The 19644-nt window shown below is 38.2% G+C and overlaps 1 protein-coding gene across 44 annotated transcripts in view; it reads right to left on the bottom strand.

Annotated features, from left to right (window-relative positions):
• Positions 1-19644, bottom strand: part of UTRN (utrophin) — a 479488-nt gene that overhangs the window by 74336 nt on the left and 385508 nt on the right. For all 44 annotated transcript variants that reach the window (XR_011535458.1, XR_011535457.1, XR_011535460.1 and 41 more), the window contains 3 exons: positions 18884-19030; positions 16406-16484; positions 12555-12615 (listed from right to left, as the gene is read on the bottom strand). Coding sequence is in view for 41 of the 44 variants with exons in the window: in XM_070602744.1 (XP_070458845.1) it covers positions 12555-12615; positions 16406-16484; positions 18884-19030 (287 nt within the window). In the remaining 3 variants the exon portion in view is untranslated. The remainder of the gene's footprint in view (positions 1-12554; positions 12616-16405; positions 16485-18883; positions 19031-19644) is intronic.

The following is a 19644-nucleotide window of genomic DNA, read 5'->3' on the forward strand; positions in this document are numbered from 1 at the left end:
GTCCTGGAAATTCCAAAATCTCAAACAAAATAACATACCTACAATGTGAGGTTCTGTCTCAGGAAGAGCTGGAAAGCTGTCTGGCTGCCCTGCCTGGTTCTTGACACCAACGCAGAGGCGAATGTTTCTACTCTCTACCTGCTCCTGAACACCAGCCAAACCATTCTACCCTTACTATCTACATTGCTCCAAAGACCATGGAGACAGTTCTGAAGTTGATAGCCCTGAAATTCTTACTATTCAGTGTGGCCCAGAGCCTGATAGAAATGCAGAGTCTCAGACCCTCAGCCCTCCTGCTGAACCAGAATCTTCATCTTAACAAAATCCCAGGTGATTCATATGCACATTCAGGTTTGGAAAATACTGACCTACTAGGCTCCTAATAAACGAATGAATGTAACAAAGAAGAAAAAGAAAAAAACACACCTCCAATTTTGCTAATAAAACAACCTCGGCCCCACTAGCAATAAGAGTTAAAGAAACAATTGCTGGAAATATAGTATAATTCAAATAAATTCATCACGGGCTCCCAGTCTTAGAGAGCTTACCAGAATTCACTTGATCTCGTCTCCTCTTTTGCGTAATTTTAATCCCCATGGCAACAGTACTGTCCACAGACACACATCCCATCGTGATGGACCAAACCAAGGCTCAAGAACCAAACGAAAGCTCTGAGCGATGCAGAGCCAAACTTTATACTTAAACAGCAAATATAAGTACACTTCCTCTAGAATCACAAGTGTGGTGCTTTGGCAAACAACCCCTCTGGATCCAGGAGGAGAAAACACCCCCTGCACAGTCAGGCGGAGGACTGAGATTTCAATGAGAACACCCGCTTGCTAAGGCTCTTTTCAGTGCAACCACTACTAGGAGCTGAGGGAACACACACATTTGGCAAACAGATGGCGGGAGGGAAACAGCATCTCCCTTTGTGAATTCAATACCAGTTGATACATTAGGCAGAACCGCCAACGCTGAAAATAAACACAGCCTCTGGTTACAAAAGGATAACAGCAGCTCACCAAACAACAACAACAAAAAAAACCCTAGTAGATGCAGTTGGCTGTTACATTTTCTTTCTTTCCTTTTTTTTTTTTAAGTGGGGGTAGAGTTTTAAAGCAAAATCCACAATCAACCTAAAGGCTCAAAGTATTTGAACAGCTGCAGATTGCTCAGCTCATTCAGCCAAAATGCTTCCAGCCCTCCCAGAGTCAGCAACCAAAACATTAAAAGCAGCATTTTTTTCTCCCAAAATAACAAAAGTTTAGGTTCTGGCCAATCTCAAATATGAAAGAGAAGTGGGACTTCATAATAATTTTACTAAAAATTCTTTTTTTTTAAGAGGGAATAGACGCAGGAATCTGTCCAAGAATAAAATGAAAAATTAAAAATCTAACAAAGCAGCAATTAACAGCTAAGTCCAATATCATACGAAGCAAACAATAGTGAGAATATGTGAATGAAAGTAGGGTGTCCAGCCACGCCAGGATTGTGTAGGGAAAAACTGTGAAGTCCTGTTGTGTGGGCAAAAAATCAGTGTGTGTCCTGTGCAGCTAAAATTGTCTTTGAGCAATTTTAAACTCTGCAAACTGAAGAAAACTGACAGTAATGCAAAGGATTTTTTGTCCATAGAAATGTAAATTGTGTCCACTGGAAGGCAACTGATTATTGTCCCATGGATACTGACCAATTCGTCAGCTTCGCACCTCTCTGTAAATTCAACTTAGCATCCCTTATTTGACTATAAACATGTCATACTTGGTATCCTCCTTGGAACCTGTTATAATTTCTTACCCGTTCCCTTAGTAATCAGTGACTTAAATGAAATCTTTGACACATGTTCTTTGTACATCTGGATGAGTAGATTTTATCTACTTAATTTATTTATTTAAAAAAATTTTTATTTTTTATTTTCTAATTGAGATATATTTGACATATAACATCATGTTAGTTTAAGGTGTACAACATGTTGGCTTGATACATTCATATATTGCAACATGATTACCACCGTAGCATTAGCTAACATCTGTATCATCTAACATTTAAGATCTAGTCTCTTAGCAACTTTGAAATTTATAATACAGTACTGTTGGCTATAATCACTATGCTGTGCATTAGATCTCAATTACCTATTTCTTTACATTATTCTTCAACACCTGGGACATCCAGGTTCACACCTGCTGTCCCATATAATTACTAAAAGTGCCCCTTTACTCTTAAGCGTCCCAGTTGGGATAACAGATGGTCCCTATATTTTATTTTATTATTTTTTAAAGATTTAATTTTTAAAAAATTTTTCCTTCTTCTCCCCAAAGCCCCCCAGTATATAGCTGTATATTTTAGTTGTGGGTCCTTGTAGTTGTGGCATGTGGGAGGCCACTGCAGCGTGGCTTGATGAGCGATGTCATATCCCTGCCCAGGATCTGAACCTGCGAAACCCTGGGCCACTGAGGCAGAGCACCTGAACTTAACCACTCAGCCACGGGGTCGGCCCCTAGTTTATATATTTTTAAGTCACAAAAGGTAAAACACAAATAAGATTATACACCAATGAACTGAACACAAAAATGTGTTATAAAACTGCCTGATATATGAGACAATGAACCAACAGAAAAGTATATGTAATTTTGAGAGATTGGTAAGATACTGATTTCTAGGCAAAAGACTGCTCTGGGGAAGAAACTTTTTAAACCCATTTGTCTTCATTAGAGTGGTCTTGTTTTTTCCATGAAACCTTAAAAGATGATGAGAAGGCATCCTGCTTGTCCGAAAACTGACACTTAGCCAAATACACTTACTTGTTGCTTACTCATCAATCCAATTTTATGTTTGAAACTGGATTTTGTGAGTTTTGCCATTTAGCATTCCATTCCAATTGCAATTATAAAGGAGAATAACAGAAAAAATTAAAGGTGAGTGAGTTAATTAAAAATACAAATGTGGGGAGAAAAACTATGTACATCGCTCTGGGATAAGACAATTGCGGAGAGAGAAATATTTCTTCTTTGCTGTGCATAGCGAGAGAGAACACATAACACACTGGGTCAGGATGTACAATATTAATTATAGTAACAGCCTATTATTTGAGTGTTCAATTTGTACCAGGTACTCTTCTAAACTCTCTACGTGTAAACAGAGTCCACCTAACAATTCTACGAGTTAGGAGACAATATTATTCCCATTTTACAGATGAAAGAAACCAGGGCAGAGGGCACTTAGGTAAGCTTGCTCAGGGTCATACAGTTCGTAAGTAGTAGAAATGTGACTTGAACCCAGATGGTCTGATGGTAAGCCTGAGTTCTGAATATGGAAGTGTACTTGCATGATTGAGGTTTTAAAATATTTCTGATGAATCTGTCTAAATCTGCGTCCATGGTCCATCATTAAAATCATTACAAACAACCTCATCTCCCTTGCTTCTCTCTCACTCCTGGCAAAACCCAAGCATGGATCAGCTCAATTACTTGCCTTCTCTGGACTTGAGCAGCTGTGCATGAACACAGCTGGAGAAAATCACTCAACAGACCGACTGATTTTACTTTAAATATTTGACTTGAAACCTCAAATGTCCAAGGGCTGGCAACTGCTCTACACTCCCTAATAAACTTGCTTCCCAGACCCCAAGACGGCAATTTACTACCACTTTCCCTTTCCCCAAACCTACGTAAGTTCCCCTCCCTGCCTTAGCATCATTTAACTTGATCTCACACTTCATTGAAAAACTAAAAACCACCAGATTGGAATTCCTTCATCGTCCCACCACCAAATAAATAAACCTCTCTCCATCTGCCAGATTGTCTTCTCTCCTCCTTTAACTGAGGAATTGTTCCCTCCTCCTATCAAAGGCCAATTCTTCCCAAAGATTTCTAAAAAACTCTTGTGCCACGTTATCATCCCCTCTCTCAATAAGACTGTTCTCAGAATATAAATGTCGAAGGGTCTACCATCTTTAAACACCCACACACACAACATACACTCACCCCGACCTTGAGTCTGCATTTCCTGCTAGCCATCACCCTTCTTCTCTTCTTCACAGACAAAATTCTCAAACGATTAGCACACATCCACCACTCAACCCACTTTCATTTGGTTTCCAGTTTCACTCCTTCACCCAAACTCGTTCTATCAAAATTATCAACGAGGGGCCAGCCCAGTGGTGCAGCAGTTAAGTTCGCACGTTCCACTTCAGCAGCCTAGAGTTCGCTGGTTCTGATCCTGGGTGCAGACATGGCACTGATTGGCAAGCCATGCTGTGGTAGGCGTCCCACATATAAAGCAGAGGAAGATGGGCACGGATGTTAGCTCAGCGCCAGCCTTCCTCAGCAAAAAGAGGAGGATTGGCAGCAGAGGTTAGCTCAGGGCTACTCTTTGTCAAAAAAAAATTATCAACGAAATCCACATTGCCAAATGGAAGGGCTGCTTTTCTGTCTTCATCTCACTAGACCTCTCCACAGGGTAGGGAGAAATAAGGAAGAGACAACAAACGTCATAAGTTATATAGTGTAGGAGAAGCTGAGAGGTACTGTGTAAAAATAGAAGTCTCCAGAAAATGAAGTTGACACAGGCAAAATGTAGGCTCTGCTAACACCCTCTTTACCTATGCTTATAAAAGTTGTATATATAGGAATCAAGCAGCGGCTCCCATGTAATCAAATTTGCATTCAGGTGACTTAAGCATAAAAAGCAAAAACACATTTTGGTAATCTGAGGTGACGTCATTTATCTGAGCAATATCTCCTTAAACATCTAACAGGTGACATTTTGGTATTTGTAATCCCCTCAACCATTGTTTCACCATGCACGAATATATGAAGAATGCATGAAGAAAATGGAGTACTCCCGTCAGTAATGTTGATTCTTACTCTGTGTGTGTATACGTGTGTGCTTGTGTGTATGACTGTGTCGAGGGGCCCTGGGGAGGGAATGGGGGCAGTAGATGAGGAAGCTGTGTGAGGAGTAAACTTATATGTTCCTCAGGTCACAGGTAACTTCTTGACCCTCATAAACACTTTCCACTATCCTCCAGACTTTTAAAGGAAGAAAATCCAAGTTTATAGTTTTGGAAACATAAGAATAAATCTAAAGGAAAACTTAAAGACTGAATGTCAACATTTCAAGAAAAAAAACCCTTTTCATTCAAAATCCAAATAAGATATATGATCCCACTTGATAACAGATATTGTAAAAGCACAGAGTCTTCCTACAAAAATGCCATTAGCTTGTCATGAAAATGAAGACACACGGCAGGAAGGCTAACCTGTAAACCGAGGATAACTCCAAATCTGTTGGGTTCGACTGTAAAATGCATCTGAAATAATTTCACACTCACGAGTAGGTTCAGACACAGCATGAACAGGGCTCTACAGAACAGGGGCCTCAGCACACCCCAAAATACAAACGTCAATATTCCAGGCATGGGTGATTAGAACATTTGTTACAAAACAACAAGACAAGGTTCGTTTACGGTTGTTTTTAAGTAAAGTAGGAGAATTCATGACCCAATGGATGTGCTTAGGTATGAGGTGAGGTTCAGGAGATACTTGTTTTGGAAGTGGAAGATTGTCAGGAAGAATGTAATGTACACACTCAATAAAACCAGGTACGCCTCTACTCTGGTAATCTCTCCACTTGAGCCCAGAACTCATAGGAAGCCCCAGCCCCACCCAACTCTACCCTGTGTCTCTCTGAGCCTTCAAACCAGGGAGAATCAGACCATCAGTCGACACGCCTGCAGGTTATCTGCTGATGCCTTGGCCCTGGGGAACCCTGCATGCCCCAGCCAGGGAGTACTAACCCCAGGATTATGTTCCCAAAGATTTCAATTTATCACTGTAGCCTTTTAGTTTGTTTTTTCAAAGCTGAATTTATATTGTTTAGCTTTTTAAAAAATTTACTACTTTATCTCTTTCATATATGTTTTTTAAAGGACAAATTAATTCTAATTTTTTCTCTATGGTTCTATTAAATCCTTTACTATATCATCTCATTTTATAGTCAGTACAGGAAAAACGTATTCTATTTATTTCACAATTTATTTGATCACTATTACTTCTGTACTTTTGCTAATTTTAATGACTATTTTAAAAATTTAATCTTTACCAATTAAAGTACGGATATCTTTTCTCCTCTCTTAATGGCCTCATAGTGATCTGGCCTGTAGTATATGGTAGATCTTTATTAACTGCATCCCTGATCCTAAAAATCAAACTGTCCTGGAAGGCTGATGGTACTATTATAATGCAGTGGAGCTGAGGAATCTAGAAAATTCCACGCCAAAATTCCACTTCATGGTAATAAGAATTCTGGCCCCAGCAACGTATAGGTGAATGGCAGGAAAGACGATATCTTCTTAAGTCCTGAACTAGTCAACGTCTTTCTAAGACAATGTCAACTCCACCTAAATTCTCTCAATAAACCAGGACACTGGTAAAAACCACTAGAAGTCGCCCTGTTCTGGTCTGCAGACTTTGGGCTGCGGCAGGCCAGGCTGTCTGCTGCTCAGTTTCCAGCTGGCCAAGGTTGCTCATTTGTCTGAAGCTGCCTCCAAACCAGGGAGGTTTAGTGATCCCAAGGTGCTTAACATCCTTTCATAAAGCAATTTCATTCTTACCTCCTCATCAGCAGAGTTGGCCCAGTGAGTTTTAAATATTTATTTTCAATAAAGATAAAGTCACAGACCATTTCTTGGAAAAATAAACTTTCTCTCCAATACTTTCTCTTACGCTTCCATTTCATTTATTTCTTTATCATTAAAACCAAAAACACAAGTTCCTCTTCTGGGAAGAGACTCAGTGTGTACCAAGAGTTTCCCACTTAAAAATCTGGAACCAAAGGACGCCATGTCTCATCTTGATAAAGGAGGAAGAGATGAAGACTGCTTTAGGAAGCCTTTCAGAGAGAACTGCATTTATCTTTCATTGGTAGTTCTATCTTTGTCATGGATCTATTTGGTCTGGGAATGAGTTTTCTGTAACCTTTAAAGGTAAAATGCTTTAGGTTAATTTCTCTTGTTCTTGTCATATACCTTTGTTAGCTTGGACTTTCCTGTTAGGCTGGATATTTGGATACCCCATCGCTGCCACTCCTCCCTGCTCTTACTTAGGAAAGAAATATTTCACCAACATCATCTAAGTGGGGGCCATGATTCCTCTAAAGAAATAAGCATTAATTCTCTCCTTTAGATTGCACATATATACTAACGAGACAAGCACATACAGTTTATGCAAATAAATTGCATGACTGCTATAAAGAACTACTTACTCTCCAAGATTTCATTTACAACTATACTCTTAATTTTTTTCCCAGCAATTGATGAATTAGTGCTTGAGAGGGTGCCCTTGGGAGGTGTGAAAGGGGTCTAAAATGAGTACTGTAGGATTATCCATAATGGACACAAGAATAAAAAAAGGAAAACATAAAGGAGATGTAAAAAAATTGAGGAAAGGCTTGATTTAGACCTATTCACAAGGGGAAGTTAGAATGATGGAGAGAATGCCTGCAAGTGGTATTTGTAGATACAGATAGTTCATTCTGCTTACTACGTTGTAATATTGAGGAACGCCGGTTTTAGAGAATGTGGTATGTGTCATCCACATAATCAGAGACGACTGAAATGTTCATGTTAAAGCCCTGTGTATGTGGTTGCACTTAGGATTCTTTAAAGAATTAAAATTTGCACTTCAGATTCCAGTGGGAAAAGCAGAGCGATACTGCTAAGATGCAAGCACAAGCCCAGTCACAAGAGCAGAACAATCATTTGTATCAAGACTAAAGCTCACTGAAAAGTCACGCACTTGGGGTTTAGGGAAGACACTGTACAGGGAGAAAGAAAACTCTATTTCCTAAGTACACCTTACTAAACTCTATGAAACAGTATGGCTTATTAACAGGATGGACATGTAGAGAAATATCTACGCTAAAAGCCCCAGGGGACCTATGAGCCAGCTTTGTTGGGCATCCTACTCACGGGTAGAAATCACGCAATGACAGAAATCTCCGGACCATGTGAATGAGGAAAGCCAGGGGAGGGCTATACAGTTTGTCCCCCACCTCAGGACTCCTGTCAAGTTCTGACCGGCAGAACTCTGGAGAATGACATTTCCCTATCTAGAAAATCACCACAGCGCGAAGTCCTTAAACACATAAAACATATGTTAGCTTACAGAAATCAGCCTATAGGAAAGCCTACAGAAAAGGCAGCAGGAGCACTGGAGAAAGCATGGCCTCATCCTTGGACAGCCCTGTGCTCAACTGCTGGTACATCATAGGCACATAATAAGTGGTAACTAGTCTATAGTATGAAAGAAAGGATGCTTGCTCTTATTTTCTCTACCTGACTGCTTCTTCCTCGGTATAATCCTTCATCCTACCCAAATTTTCCATGTAACTAAAAATTTCTGTTCTCTACCTCAACTAACAGAGAGAACGGGAAGCAATGGTGCATAGTGGTCAAGAGTTCAGGAGCTGGAGTCAGTCCCTGGGTTTGAACGCTAGCTCACCCATTTATCTACTGCTGTGTGATCTCAAGCTAGTTACGTGTGTACTTATCATCTAAGCCATGCCTGGAAATGGGGTAATGATAGTACTTATATTTCACTGAGCGACTGTGAGAATTAAAAGAGATAACCCATGCACAGGATTAGCACAGTGGCTGGCAAATGAATATTCAAAAAATATAATTTATTACAATGATCAGTATTATCACCCACTATGACTATTTACTATTATTATTATTTCTGGGTCAAAAGGAGAAGCAGCGAGTTTTACATGATTAATGGGAAGTTCAACCCAAAGCTTTTTGTTCATTGCTCCCATCATACCTGAAACTCCCTGGATATTAACTTTTAGCTGAGGAAATGGACAACTTGTGCAAAACACAAACACGTGACCAAAAATTCACAGAGAAAGAGATCTGGCTTTTATGGTAGATTTTTGTATATTATGAAGGCAGTGAGAGCTCTTTCAAATTTTCTTAAACTGACAGAACAATGAGCTGTTATTGGACTAGATTAGAAAAGGAAAATAACTAGATCAGTTTTGGAAAGTCTATCTTAGAAGCAAATATAATTTAAAGATATGAGTTTCAACTTAAAATATTGACACAGACTCTACACAGACACTACATAGACTCTTACAGTTCAGATCTATATTCTATCATTTTCTAGAAACAAATGAGTCATGGAACCACTGCAGCACACTTCTAAATATTAAAAAAGAATTAACTAGAGAGAAATAAATGCATTGGGAAGCCATCAAAGGATGTCTCAACTAATCCATAAAATTAAAATATGAAATAAAAATGACTTGTCTTTCCCATTCTCCTTTCAGCTTTCTTGCTATACTCTGGCATTAGAGTATATAAAACTGTATACTTAAATGTTAAAAGTATCTAACATTTCTACCTGAATATTATTTTCTTCCTGGCCAATCTAATACACTCTAATATGCATATGCTTCTTTAGTTGCATGACAATCATGCCAAATTTGTGTTCAACATCTTTCTTCTACTTACCTGTGCAGCCATGCAATGGGAAATGTATATTAAAAGCTTTTCATTCATCATTTACATGCTTCTTAATTTACTTGGGAATTAAATTTTGTTTTCATAACAAGTCTTCACCTGGAAATACTAGCTCGTATAACCCTACCTCTAGAGATTGACATTCCTTCTTTATAAGAAAATAAACTACCAGGTTATACAACAGAGCAAGTAATGAAAGAATCTGGTTAAACAAGTTTTCTAAAAATAAGAGAATTCATTCCATACACATGGGCAGATTCCTAAATATTTGAAAGTCCTAAAGGGCATTTAACGTTAACTCTATATATATTTAAGAAAATCCAAACTTTCACCAATGATGTTGAAGATATTCTAGGATGCTACAATCCTACAGACCACATTTAAAATATTAGCCATCACTGTGTTCAATATATTTTGAAGTGCTGATTATAGTGTTCTAGGCAATGAGATACCAGGTAAACTAGCTTTTACTTGACCGGTCTGCCCTGTAAGAACTTGTAGACCGAGCAAGGATATAATTCTGCTAGATCCTACCAAAATTATAAAAATTCTGAATTAGTGAAATTTTGACTTAGACAATGTAATTCTCAGTCATATACAACCAACCTGGTCTTACAGAAATGCCTTTTAATAGTAGTGCTAAAATTAAGAATGGAATTTTAGGGGCTGGTCTGCTGGCATAGTGGTTAAGTTCGCAGGCTCTGCTTTGGTGGCCCGGAGTTTGCAGGTTTGGATACTGGGCACAGGCCTATCCACCATTCATCACCCACACTGTGGTGGTGTCCCATATACAAAATAGAGGAAGACTGCCACAGATGTTAGCTCAGTGACAATCTTCCTCAAGCAAAAAGAGGAAGATGGGCAACAGATGTTAGTTCAGGGCCAAACTTCCTCACCACACACACAAAAAAACCAAACCTTTTTTTTGTTTTTTAAGATTGGCACCTGAGCCAACATCTGCTGCCAATCATTTTTTCTTTCTTCTTCCCCCCAAAGCCCCTGGTACATAGTTGTATATTCCAGCTATAAGTCCTGCTGGTTGTGCTATGTGGGACACCACCTCAGCATGGCTTGAAGAGCAGTGCCATGTCTCCACCCAGGATCTGAACTGGTGAAACCCTAGGCTGCCAAAGCAGAGCGCATGAACTCAACCATGTGGCCACGAGGCTGGCCCCAAGAATGGACTTTTAGAGTGCAGAATCAAATAGATAATCATCGCATAAACATAAGCAAGAAATTTAAAATATTTTTTATCTAGTAAAAACTAAAATCTGTCTTACTGGATCCAATTTACATTTTTAGAAAATGAGGTGATACAGGATTTTCGGTCAATTCAGTAAGTTAATAAATTTCAATTAATTTGCCTGGCTATATAGATTTTGTATAGTACATGTATTAGTTTTCTATTGCTGCTGTAACAAATTACCACAAAATAAATGTTTCCCTGGGCTAAAATCGGGGTTGGCAGGGCTGTGCTCCTCTCTGGAGGTTCTAAACGAGAATCCACTTCCTTGTCTTTTCCAGCTTCGGGAGGCTGCCTGCGTTTCCTGACTCAGGTCCCCTTCTCCAGCTTCACGTCCTAACACACGCGCATCCGAGGGTTAGGATGTGAGCATCTTTCTGTGGCCATTATTCTGCCTACTGCAGTACACCCGATTTACACTTAAACCTGTAATATTCAATTAAATATTCACCCAGCAAATTAAAATTCTCTAACACTATACTATTATTATTATTGTGTGGACTAAAAATAAAAAATGTTTTAAACTTGGGTCAGATGACCACATCTCCTCTCAGTAAAGATATATCAACTTGCCAGCCTCTGACTTCTTTCCATTCGTTCATGCACAAATCTGACACCATTCCCCTGCATTTGCCACCTTATCCCTAAGTTTACCACAATTCAGTACACAGCAGATTATAAGCTGATAAAAGTATAAAGTTCCCTTAGGACAATGTAACATATATTGCTTATTTTATTTGTTACGTATTATGGCAAAATTATTTATTTCTTTTACCATGAGGCCACACTTCGGACCACAAGAAAACCTTCCTAAGGAAATCCTATTTCACAAACATCGACTTCACACGCAAGGTTTTAGGAAGAAGGATATTGCAAGACTCGATTATTAGGGTTGGCATAGATTTTGGAGAAACCACACGCTGTTTTAGGAAGGAGATAAAGAAAATTTGGCCCAGAGATCTTCACCCGACTTGCCCGAGGTCACACGGCTAATCTGTAACAGAGCTGACTCCTGATAATAGTATTTTTCTCACAATTATGACGCCGTTCACCTCACACATAAAACACAGTCAACTATGACTCTCCTCACTTTACCACCTTGTAAAGCAACAGCTTTGGTAATTTACACCTCAAGGGATCGTAAAAGTTGAATTTTATCATTCTGTCCTAAACTGAGGATCAAATCCCGCACAGACCTTGTGTAAATTATACAAAATTTATAAAATGTTACATAGTAAGGAGAAACTTAGTAGGTAAAAAGGAGAAACTGTCAAGTTGACAACAAAAACAAAAGATGCTAAGCCTAAACTAATATTGCAGATAATTTCCATAAGTCAAAGAAAAACTTGAAAATATTGAACTTTTCCACGACAAAAGAGCTTCTTGTTGCTGGATTAAAATGAAAACATGATAAATACTTTTTAAATGGATTTTCTGGGAGACATAAAAATGGCTGAGAATCAGTACAGTTTGAGAAACGTTGTTTCAAGAGTATTTAGAAGTTTTGTCAGGTTCCCCAAATATTTTAATACCTGCTTTAAAAAAATCAGCTAAACAAACCTATAGCCCTAATCTAATAAACTACAAATATCACTCTGATTTTCAAACTAATTTCTTTCAAGTATTAAATATATATATTCTTTATGTATATAAATATATAGCTACGTAATTTCCCATTATCTAATAGGACTGAATTTCATTTTTAAAAGGTACAGGTGGGAAAAAGCCTCTTAAATTATCAATCTAACTTTATTTTCTTGGGATCATAAAGGAAAATTAAAGTCAACTTACTTGATATAATAGGGCACTTTATTATGTGAAATGGATCTTTGCCACGGCAGCTGGACCGAAGCTGAGGAAACAAAGGGAGGTTACTGGAAACACCGCTAAACCAAAAGCCGTATGTCTTAACGCAAAACAAGTGACACGTTTTATAGTAAATTCACTGAGAGCCGCTCTGGCTTTTGAGCTGGATTCCTATAATTATGAAATCTGCCAGGCCAAACAAAGAGAGGCTTTAAAGATTCATTGGAAGCCAGGAAAGAAACAACACAGGTTCAATTTCCAATGCCAACTACAACTAATTGAACCTGTTGATAAAAATACTTTTAAAAATCAAGTTGTATTGTTTATAACCACCACAATTTAAAACTTAGTGCTATCTGGAAACCGGACTCTGTAGATATTCTTTGGTTTACCCAAAACCAAAAGTAATTTTACCTGGTATATCCAGATTATCAACTAGATTTCTCAAGACTGAATTTTCCAGATCACTAATAATATTCCTTATTTTGCTTCATATTCACAGAAATAACTATTTAGGACAGATGGCATTTAAACAAACTCAATTATGTTAAAAAAGGGAAAATTAAAATAAACGTAAGCAAAGGGTTGTAAGGAACCAAGGCAATTATGTGGATAGCAGAATCAAAAATACATATTTTCATCTTAAATGCACAGAAATATAGTTTCTTACTTTTACACTAGACATCACTACGATTGAGATTCTGTTTTGTTTTACTGAGGTACTTATTTTCTACAATTCCAGTTACTCTTTACTTATGAAGAACGTATTACTCCTACATTAAATCAATTATTTTAAGGCTTATTTAAGAAACTGTACCTGGAAATCTAGAGCTCTTGAAGAATTCTGCTAAATGAACTAATAAACAAGCAAAATCGAATGAAACTTTGCAACTATCAGCAGACTCTCATATCACCAGTTGTCGCCACTGATATTTTTCTGAATTTCATGTCATTATCTTACAAATATATAGCATTCTAAACTTCGCAAAGCACTTGCAAATATATCCATTGATAAGAAAGCCAACAAGATACACATTAAAGCTCCATTTTATAAAGGAGGAAGCGATGCTCAGACGTGAAAGGACTTGTCCAATGAAACACTGGCCGAGCTCAGACGTGGTCTCAGGATTTCTGACCACTGGCTCAGCACTTTTCCTGTTCAACGGTTCTTCCTCTCTTTACAAAATGTGAGCACTCTCTTCTCCAACTATGACCATGAAAGTACAAAAAGGGGATGAAAATGTGGAACTAGGTATGTTAAGTTTCTCATTAGAGCCAACCTCATTTCAGTGTTGGCACCAGGCTAACAGGCCAGTTTTTATTTTGTGCCTAACTAAACAGGCTCCTTTTATAACCATGGCTAAAGTCCAAGAAATATAATAAAGCCAAAGATCCAAGCAGCAAGGGATAACAATTATTAAATTTATTAATTGGGATTTTGTTTACACTTCTCCATTCAGTTTAATAATTGTTTTGATTTGAATAACCTTGACCTCCTTGGACTGTTCATGCTAAACAATGAAAGGCTTGAGTTTCAGAAAGTGTATGTGAGTTTTACAGTGTTTCATTTCCTAGAGAACATGAGTTTGATTTTTATTATGAAAGAATAGTTGCTAAGTGAAAGTGTAGGGTTTCATCAATACTAACAGAGAACCACTCCTTAGAACTGTAAATAGAGCCTTAGTTATTTGTCAAATTCCTGTTTAATTTGGTTTCAGCACACAGTTTTACATTCTACAAAATTAACTTTAAGGAATCTGGAGTATACTGCAAATATATTTACTTCATCAACATTGATGGTATCCAAACTTTAGAAACGCGTCCTGGTAGATGGTATATTCCAGGAGGGGTACACATCACTCAAAGATAGGCCATCTAAGGGCTCAGGTTTGTGAAACGGAAAAGATGGGGTGAGGGGGCGGGAGGGAGAGAGGGAGAGAAGGAGGTGTGGGGAAGCGGTGGGGGGGGAGAGAGAGAGAGAGGACACTAACAGGTGCAGAGCAGGAAGGGCAGAAAACGACTGATTAGGATTCTTGAAATTGTGCAAGAAAAGCCTGACCTTGAATTGAGGTAAAGCAGATTATCAACCATGACAAAAGATCAAGAGAAAACATAATCAGTTTAGTCAGAAGATATGGTACTACTTCAGTTTTCGCAACGGTTATAGATACAAAGAAGTTATCATATTTGGGAAATAAGCTTTGCCTTAAGTTTAAACTTCACTGAAATTGAATTAAATTAAACAAGCTGGCTTCTTACATATGTTTGCCAGAGAAAATAAAAGGAAAGGAATTAATATTTAGTGAAAGCATTTGTGCCAAGAACTGTGTTAGGTGCCTGTGTAACTCCTTGTGTTTTCTCATTTAATTTTCAAGGCAATCAGAGGAAATAAGTATTAGCATAGCAATTTTAAGGTAAATTAACTTTCAGGGATTGAGGGCTGGTAAAAGGCAAAACTAATATTTTAATCTCAATTTGGGTGACTCTGAATCATACATTTTTAGTTTCCTCAGTAGAGAGCGACAAAGTAAGAGTTCTAATTACTTCTATGAGATCTCATGAACAGTCCATAAAATTAAAAAATTCAGTTGGTGGGTCCAGCCCCACGGCCTAGTGGTTAAGTTCGGTGCACTCCACTTCAGCAGCCCGGGTTCAGTTCGGGTGGGACCTACACCACTTGTCAGCGGCCATGCTGTGGTGGCGACCCACATACAAAACATAGGAAGACTGGCACAGATGTTAGCTCAGGGCGAATCTTCCTCAGCCAAAAAAAAAAAAAATCAGTTGGAGAATATTACATAAAAATCTACACATGTGGCTTGGCTAAATCTGTAATACTTGACAAGAAAAAAAGCTAAATATAACTGCAGTGAGCCCAATAAACCAAAATCTCCTCATTTAAAGATTTGTGGGGAGTGATGGTTTACTTTTAAAGCTGCAGGTGCATTTTAAACTAATAAGCACCTTTTTTTTCAAAGATTGGCACCTGAGCTAACAACCGTTGCCAATCTTTTTTTTTTTTGCCTTTTCTCCTCAAATCCCCCCAGTACATAGTTATATTTCAGTTGGGGGTCGTTCTAGTTGTGGCATGTGGGACGCCGCCTCAGTGTGGCCTGATGAGCGGTGCCATGTCTGTGCCCAGGATCCAAGCCAGCGGAAACCCTGGGCCGCCAAAGAGGAGAGCACGAACTTAACCACTCAGCCATGGGGCCAGCCCCTAAACTAATAAGCACATTTTAGGGAGAAAAATTAATTTAAAATCTTAAAACATAAAAATGATTTCTTAGAGCCAGCCTGGTGGCATAGTGGTTGGGTTCATGTGCTCTGCTTCAGCAGCCCAGGGTTCACTGGTTTGGATCCCTGCAGCATTTTTTGCTACACACTGCTCATCAAGCTATGCTGTGGTGGCATCCCACATACAAAATAGAGGAAGATTGGGACAGATTGTTAGCTCAGGGCCAGTCTTCCTAACCAAAAAAAAAAGAAAGAAAAAAGATTTTATTGTGAAATAGTTCATAACCTTTGCATATGACACAGCAATGATGATATATATTAGTTACATTAGTTATATATTAGATGTATATTAGTTATCATAACAGATGGTTCAGTGAAAAACCATAGCTAAAGGCAAATGATTTGTGCTCCACTTCAGACTTATCAATTGTGACAAACTTATTACAAATAATAACCAATAAACAATACTGTCATAAATGTTAATGTCTCCTTTTATACATTTATCTACTATAAGTACATACAGCAATGAATATGGCTTCTTGAGTGAAAGGATATGCTGATTTGTTCAATTAATGAGGTCAGTCAAGTTTATTAGTACTTACCAGAGAGGAAATGCTGAGAGGGTGGTCCAAAATCTCTATGGGCCTCCTGAAGCTGTTTAAGGCGATCGCCCACAGAAACCTGCACGTGCACAGACAAGAAATCATTTGATTTCCAAACAATGACTTTAACATATCCTCAATTTAAGCATTATAATAAATGATGCTACTGCCCAGATATGAATGCTTGTACAGACTCCTTCTCCATCTCTGGAATCAAAATACTGGTATGAAAATAGACCCCTTCTGGCACCGAGTAAGAGCAAACAGTGTCAGGCCCTCTTCTAAGCAATTTATATGAATTAACCCTTTAATCTTCATAATAAGCATATTGGGTAAGCATTATTTATTATTACCGTTTTACAGATGAAGACATTGAGACACAAAGAGGTGTCGAAGGACACAAACTTAGCATGTGGCAGTGCTAATATTCATACCCAGCTCATCTGGTGCCAGAGTCTATGCCTTTACTGTTACTCTAGGTTACTTTGAAAGCAGCAAAGCTCTGAAACATCTAAAGTCAAGATGTGGCCATGGGGTCAGTGGCTACTCATCTCTTTTGTAAGGAAGGTGGCAAAAAGCGCTACAGGGAGCAAAGGAGAAAGAAGTCTAAAATATTCCAAGGGAAAAAATAGATGACTAGAAAGATGATGATAGATAGATGACAGAATTAGATTATAGACAATTGTTCAATAGATAGGTAGATGGAGAGTGAAAAGACATGAGTATGGAATGTCTTCTATTTTCCTCCAAGTTTGTGCCCAATCATCTCGACTTGGGTGTATTCAAGTGTGTACCAGCAGATTAGTGCACTCTATATATTTGTTTACACACCCTGTATAGTTAGCTCTCTGCATTATAAAAACGCAGAGAGTCGGAGCACTGAGAAACTAAGTGCAAATCAATGACAATCACACTGCCCACTGATATGCCCATTCCCTGTTTCCTGGTCTTTGTCTATGCAATGTCAGCAGTTCTGATTAGATTGCCGATCTTATTTTCAGCTGCCTTTAAATGAAATGTGTCTACCTCTGGCTCACTGGGCAGCTCTAGTTTCTCCTGGTTAGCTATTTAAGTTGCATTAGCAAGTATTTTGTTTGTTAAGGTCAAGAAACATTCAAACACCACACTTCACGTTCAGGAGGAGAAAAGAAAATGTTACTCCTGAAATTTAACAACGCTGTCTGCCAGCATTGATTTCTCTCCTCTTACTCAACCAGCAACTAACATGTGAGCTCCAGGGGTACCAGGCTCAGAGATAAGGATGACAGAATACACATTCTCTTTCAAGCATAATGCATGCCCTGACTTCTAATGTTTGGAGATGGTGATAACAGAAGCAGAGTGGGAAGGTAATCCAGATGGACCACGGGAAAATCCACATGTAAATAATGAATTAGAGAGATGCACCAGAAGAAAAAAGAGTAAAGGTCAAACCTCTGTGTCCCACTCACTAGAAAAGCATATATGAGTTTAACGGATCCTGCCTTACTAATCTCACACTATTAATACTCTTTTCAAAGACAGAAAAGATCGTCTAACACTATACACTCATTTCTTACCTCTTCCATTGCATGAAACACATACAAACCACTGAGCGTTTCAATGTTTGAATCAATTTAGGAAACCTATATACTATAAAATATTACACCCTTAAAATAAAATGCTTCTGCTTGCCACCTCAAAATTGCATACTTATTTCATTAAATATCACCTTTTAGGCCCAAAATATCGAGAGAAATTGGTAAGAATCATTTTTTCAATCTTCCACTTTAATTATTCCGCCAGTTCAGGGGAAAAATGATTATTATGACTCCTAGAAGCTGGCCACTGAATGTGACAAAGATTGAGTCAAAAACTTCTGAGTGGCATGTGTAGTGACTTGCAAATGCTGATAGCTACTAATACTTGAGAGAATTCTTCTCGGTTTGGCTCTATTAAATCTGGGACAAGCAAGTCATATCAGAGTCATCAGAACAATTGTAATAGATCAGCTAAGATCTCAGAGCCAAAGGCAAACACAGAGGAGTGTAAATGTGCTAGCTGGAAAAAATGAGCAAGACAGCAAAATAGCAAGCAGTGGAAGAAGAAGGATGGAGACTTTCTTAACTTTTCAAAAGAAAAAAAAAGTACATGATTAAAGTAAGAAAAATGACTCCTTTATGAGCCATTATGGGAAAAATGTTTCTGTGACCTACCATAGGTTACAATTACTGTGATTTATTTGACCTTTTGCAATTTTCTACAAATATCATATGAATAGTACATCATAAAATTGCATTAAAATCTCTATTCATAAATAAATGAGGCCTTTGGGTTCAAGATACTGAAAGACAAATACTTGATGATAGCATATGCTATAAATCCATTATCAAAAACAACCAACCAGAAAGAGGAAATGATGGTGTGTGGTAGAATAGTGAGGTAGAGTTTAAAGACCAACTAGGTGTAAATCTGGATTAGGAAGAGGGATAACGGTACCTGCAAAAGTTTCCATCGCATATTAAGGTCATCTAGCTGGCGAGACATCTTTAAAGATGGATGCAGGTCAAGTGGAGACAGCTGACTGGACAAATCATTCACTGTTTTAACTTTTAAGTTGATTGGTGCAATTTCTTCTCTAAAGGCCTGGAAGAAGAGGATGCAAATGATGTCATTGGTAAAGAAGAGAACAAAAGGTAGCATTTTGAACTTTCTTTCAAAGAAAACAGCAAGACCAGCTGAGAGGTCAACTACAGTTGCTCACTCCACAGGAGCCCACTCAATCCAGGTCTTCAGCAAGCCAGGACCACCAGCCAAAGAATTATCCTTTATACCCCAGAGAATCTAAATAGGTGTGTGAAGAGAAAAATTATAAGGCGAACTCATTTGCATGATTACATATTTTCTCCAAATTTTTCATCACATGCAATTTAGTCTGGAGAATGTTTGCCATTATCATCCACCTTAATAATTTCTAGTCTCGATTCTATCTTTAATTTTCTTTCGTATCTTCCTTCTTTTTTCTTTCTTAATATGGCTACCTTAATACTTTATACCTGACGCAACAACTTGATTTGAATGTGTCCATTTAAAATTAAGTTAGAAAGTGGCCAAGAAAAACAACTTTCCTAACCACAAAACCTATGCCTATTACATACTTGAGAGATAAGGTTCATCCCTTTCAGAATCATTTATGATCAGGGTCTGTGGTTAGAGGTGAGGCAGGAAGAATGGGGTCTATAAGAAAAGAGCTTAGAACT

This window comes from Equus przewalskii, chromosome 32 (assembly GCF_037783145.1).
Source record: "Equus przewalskii isolate Varuska chromosome 32, EquPr2, whole genome shotgun sequence".
Classification (NCBI taxonomy): Eukaryota; Metazoa; Chordata; class Mammalia; order Perissodactyla; family Equidae; genus Equus; species Equus przewalskii.